The 5,540-nt window shown below is 34.7% G+C and overlaps 1 protein-coding gene across 1 annotated transcript; it reads left to right on the forward strand.

Annotated features, from left to right (window-relative positions):
• Window positions 1-1,772: 1,772 nt before the first annotated feature.
• Window positions 1,773-4,227, forward strand: LOC129725970 (protein obstructor-E-like). Its single transcript, XM_055682464.1, has 5 exons — window positions 1,773-1,986; window positions 3,084-3,281; window positions 3,380-3,589; window positions 3,647-3,860; window positions 3,946-4,227. The coding sequence occupies exons 1-5, from the start codon at window positions 1,938-1,940 to the stop codon at window positions 3,986-3,988; spliced, it is 714 nt and encodes a 237-aa protein (XP_055538439.1). The 5' UTR covers window positions 1,773-1,937; the 3' UTR covers window positions 3,989-4,227.
• The last annotated feature ends 1,313 nt before the right edge of the window (window positions 4,228-5,540 follow it).

A 5,540-nucleotide genomic window follows, 5' to 3' on the forward strand; every position in this document is an offset into this window, starting at 1 on the left:
TGGACCTGACAGAATAGCTCCAATTTTTCTCAAAAATTTGGCAGAAGAACTATCTACACCATTACAACACCTTTTTAACATGTCCCTGAAGAATGGAATTTTCCCAGAACTCTGGAAAACCTCATATTTAGTGCCAATTTTCAAATCTGGCGCTAAATCTGACATTCGTAATTATCGTGGAATTGCCATTATTTCATGCATTCCAAAATTATTTGAATCAATAATTAATGAAAAAATCTTTCAACAAGTAAAACACCAAATTACAACTCAACAGCACGGCTTTTACAAAGGCCGATCAACTACCACAAATCTTTTGGAATTCATAACTTTCACTCTGACTGTAATGGACAACGGTAACCACGTAGAAGCTCTTTATACGGACTTTAGCAAGGCATTTGACAGAACCGACATACCATTATTACTCTTCAAGCTCGAAAAATACGGAACTGAAACAAAATTTTTGGAATGGCTGCAGTCATACTTAACAAAACGAACACAAATAGTCCGCTTTCAAAATTCCTTTTCAAACCCAATAGAAGTAACTTCTGGGGTTCCTCAAGGTTCCCACCTGGGCCCTCTTCTTTTTATATTATACGTAAATGACATTTCCTTTCTTCTTAAGTCAATACATGTGCTTGTATATGCTGATGACATGAAGCTCTTTATAGAAATAACCAATGCAGAAGACTTCGAAATATTCCAGAACGAAATTAATGTATTCTACACTTGGTGCAACAAAAGCCTATTACAACTCAACATTAAAAAATGTAATTCAATAGCCTTTAGCAGAAAAACAGTAACACCACCAACAAACATTTTCTTAGGAAACCAACCAGTAGAAAAATGCAAAATCGTTAGGGACCTAGGCGTAATCTTAGACTCCAAACTCACATTCATAGAACATTATAATACAATTATCAACAAAGCAAATAGTATGCTGGGCTTTATAAAACGCTTCGGCCACAATTTTCAAGACCCATATACAATCAAACTATTATATATTACATACGTCCGACCAATTCTGGAATATTGTAGCATTGTATGGAATCCCTATATTGCCACACATGAAGAACGCATTGAATCTGTCCAAAAACAATTTCTTTTGTACGCGCTTCGTAAGCTAAATTGGACATCATTTCCCTTGCCATCATATGAAGCACGCTGCATGCTCATAGACATACAAGCACTTAAAGAACGCCGCGATCTTTCAATGCTTTATTTTATCAATGACATTATTTCTCAACGCGTGCAATCTACTCAATTATTATCACAACTAAATTTTTATGCACCCAGTCGTCAATTAAGAAATCGTAAAATATTTTCGGAAAATTCTCACAGAACAAACTACTCAAAAAATGGCCCAATAAATCGCATGATGCGTCACTATAACCAGCACTGCGAAAATATCGACATCACCATGGGCAGAAATCAAATAAAAAAACGACTAACTACTGGAAATAATGTATAGAATATAAGAAAGCATTGTATTATTATAACTGTAGTCTACATTTGCTTGACGAAATAAATTAATAATAATAATAAATTAATAATAACGCAGAATGAACTACGTTCTTTATTATTTTAGGAATGAATGCAATAAAGCAAGAATGGATTAATTTCCTATAATTGTGAGAGGATAAAATAACTTCTCTCTCTTTCCAATGTATCTGAAAACATATTTACCTGTATCTAGTCCGATTTTTTTCTTTCCTATCAACAACCAGTCAATCTTCTTTTCTCGCAAACTTGCTATATAGCTGTTACGATCGCGGAAAGAAGTCAACAAAAGTGAGAGTCTCATCACCCTCGTTAAGTAGTTCAACGGCAACTTTTGGCCAGTCCAGGTGTCTTAATTGGAAGTCAGCCAAAGAACAATAAACAATAATTTATTTTATAATAATACTGTAGAGTGTGAAACTGTGAGGTGCGAGGAGAAAATGCGGAGAAATATTATTTTTTTAATAATATTTGCGGTATATGCAATAAGTAAGTACTCTTGCAGTAGTGGAACATACAGCATATGGACATCACATCCAATTTGATTGTTCCAAAGTTTTCAATTGTAAGGTTTTGAACAACCGTGCCCATGTAATTTAATCTTTGTTCATTCATGTGCACATAGAACAAATATAAGCTATACACTGAAATCATACGAAAAATGCCAGCGAAATATAATAACTATGTAATCCTATCACCACCGTAAATTCAAGTTTTAACAACTAAGGTGTGACGTAAACGATGCTTTGCTTTAAAACTAAAAGTGAGAGTGCGGAAGCTAAAAAGCCTTACACTCTGAAAATACAACAATTTATGCCTCACTAAACCGAATGTAGTTCCCGAATATTGGTTAGTTCAGTATAAGTCGCATTCCAAACTCTCATCCAAACTAGAGTGAGTGTGTATGTCGGATTATGCTGATTAACCCTATCCCCGCGGAGAGAAATCAGTTTTTACACCGAAAAATAGCATTCAAACTTTTATTACTCAGCAACCGCATGCATAATTGGCACAAACTATACTGCATGTTGAAGATCAATCTGTTTTCTAACTGCTTAGACCTTTTTCATCGTTAGAAATTTCAAGTATAGTTGTTAAAATGTTATCAATGTTTATATGTCAGGTGATGCAATATCACCCGCGGGGAATGGGTTGATATGAAGAATAAAAGAAAAATCACGTTAAGTACTTCAATAGTGAATATTGAACGTCCAAAACCACCTCTTTAAATGCCAAACAATTCTATTCACTTGTATGCAGCAAAAAACCTTGTAACAGTTTGGGCGTTTCGCTACCATAACAAACTGGTTTGAACGGGGACCCAAACCAGTCAAACACTGATTGGTTTCGTAATAAACTGAGTGTCACGATATGTTTGAAAACAATGAAAATGAAATTGATTGCGAAAGATTTTCATAATTTTACCTGTATCAGCCGTTTCCCAGATGGTTTGTTTTTTTTTTTTGTCATTTCATAAACGAAAAAAGAGTATGTCAATGCTCGTTGCGCAATTGTTTGACATGTTATGAATTTATTATATATTTATTTGTCAACATGATACGATTTCAATATATTTTATTTTACAGATGCTCAACAGTTTCAATGTCCGAAGGACAGCGGTCAGTTCGAGGATCCCAATCAGTGTGATAAGTATTATGTGTGCGATGAGGGAGTAGCTACCGTTAAGTATTGTCCCGACGGTTTAGTGTTTGATCCTACGAATAAATTGATAAACAAATGTGATCAACCCTTTAGTGTAGACTGCGGCGATCGTCTAGAGCTACGTAAGTCCAATTTTAATATAATAAGAAATGTTGAACTTGTTTATCATTGCTTAATTACTCTCTGCTGTTTTACTTTCTACGTTCCTTTGTAACTTCAGAGGACCCTCAGGGTACGTCGGATTACTGTCCCAGGAAAAATGGCTTTTTTAGCCACCCGAATACGGAAATTTGTAATATATTCTACAATTGCATCAATGGTGAGGAACTGGAAATGACCTGCTCTGGAGGTCTTCACTTTGATGAAAAGTCAGGAACATGCGCTTGGCCCGATGTGGCCGGACGCGTAGGTTGTGGAAGCAATAGCAACAGTATGTTTTATATAACTTATACTTGCTACCTTATTTTCAAAATGGAAAATGTTTCAGAAAAATTGAACGATGGTTTCCAGTGTCCAAAAGAGACACGGTATGATAAAAATGGACAAATAATTACGCACCCCAATTATCCGCACCCAACCGACTGCTCGCGATTTTACTATTGTCTGAATGGAATAGAACCACGTCAGGGGCAGTGTGATGCTGGTTTGGTTTACAACGAAGATGTTCAGCGTTGCGATGTACCGGAGAATGTGCCAGAATGGTAAGTATTTTCAAGCAATATATAGTGATTAAAGGTTGAAGGTTCATCAATCCCATTTTCTTTTTTCATTTATTTTACTTTACAGCAAAGATTGGTATAAAGTTGAAGATGATAAAAAAGCGCACTAGAGATTCGAATAAAACATAAATTTTGATAATTTACAAATCTGCATATATGAGCGTGAATACAAGAAGGATCATACAGTTGATAAGAGATATCATCAGAACTATAGCTGTAGCGCAATCTTCTTCACGTTAGATTAGAGATGCAATGCTAGTGATGGTATGGAGTGTGGAGACAATAATTTTGGTAGAATATCAAATTGTGATTTCAATAGTAGATGCATTAAACAAAATTTCATTTAAAACATGGTTGAGAAAGTCTTTTAACATTTGGAATTATCTATCCGAACTTTTATTTTCGACTAAAAGGTTTTAGAATGCGCAGAAGTCTGAATTTTTTTGTTCTATTTATCACTGTAATTGCTTCTATTTTTTAAGCATCAAACACTGCGTAATCAAAGTACCCCTCCTCTGCCCACTAAGCATACCCAGCTATAATACAAGAATGCCGAACCCATTGATAACTGTTTCGATTTAACCACTGTTTTTAATTTATCTGGCAACTTCGTTTTTCATTCTTCGATGGTTCCTTGACGGATTTCCAACCCGTTGGTTTCAATGAACTCGGAATGAATTCTAGTTTATTGGCAACATAGATGATGATGATAATGGTCCCACCTCATACCCCTACATAGGTTTGAGCTGGACGATTTATCTATATGAGATATTTTTAAAAACATGCGATGTAACCAGTTGGCAAACAAATAACGGACTGTTTATTAATTTCAGACATAGTAACCCTTCAAATGAATATTAATAATTAAAAAAAAAATTGACGGATTTCCAATCCAAGGCTCATCCAGAACGTTTCCAACCCGAAAAATTTGTCACAAAATATCAAAAAATTGGTCGCAGTGACGAAAATACCCAACACGAAAAAAAAAACCCGAAAATTATCTGGACTTGATTAGAAATTGAACCTAATGTTTAAGAGCGTGCACTAATCAGAATTGGTTCTAGATAACGATCTAGAACTACGAGAGAGATCCAATGCTACTATAGTTCTCGATAACGAGCTCTACAGATCACAGGCAAACTCAAGCCTTTTCAGTTTTCGCTCCAAACCCTATTTTAAATTGTGAAAACAGATGAATTGTTAAAAAGAAAGTAAAATAATTTAGAAAATATTACAAGCCATCAAACATGTGTAGCCGACTCTTTTTTTTTACTCTGCTATTTAATATTATATAACTATATTCAAACAAAAAATCCATCATCATCAATGAACATAATAACTTAATGTACCAAATAAAAAAAAAAATTTCAATTTTACAATCTTCTTTATAAATTTACAAAAAATCTATGCTGTCTACAAAACAGACTTTATGTGTGAAATACAAAGCCGTTTAAACTCTGCCATTGTTGCTGCACGTTTTACTTGCCTGGGCATCGAATCGAAAAAGTTTATTCTTTTGTACAACAGAGAGTTCTGTGATCTTCCGAAAAGAAAATTTGGTTTTCTGGCATCTTCCGCGTTTCTAGTGTTTTACCTGTGCAAATCTCTTCCTCTATCAATCCGGTCACACAAATATCGAGGCAACATATTATTAAAAATTTT

Source organism: Wyeomyia smithii, chromosome 1, assembly GCF_029784165.1.
Source record: "Wyeomyia smithii strain HCP4-BCI-WySm-NY-G18 chromosome 1, ASM2978416v1, whole genome shotgun sequence".
Classification (NCBI taxonomy): Eukaryota; Metazoa; Arthropoda; class Insecta; order Diptera; family Culicidae; genus Wyeomyia; species Wyeomyia smithii.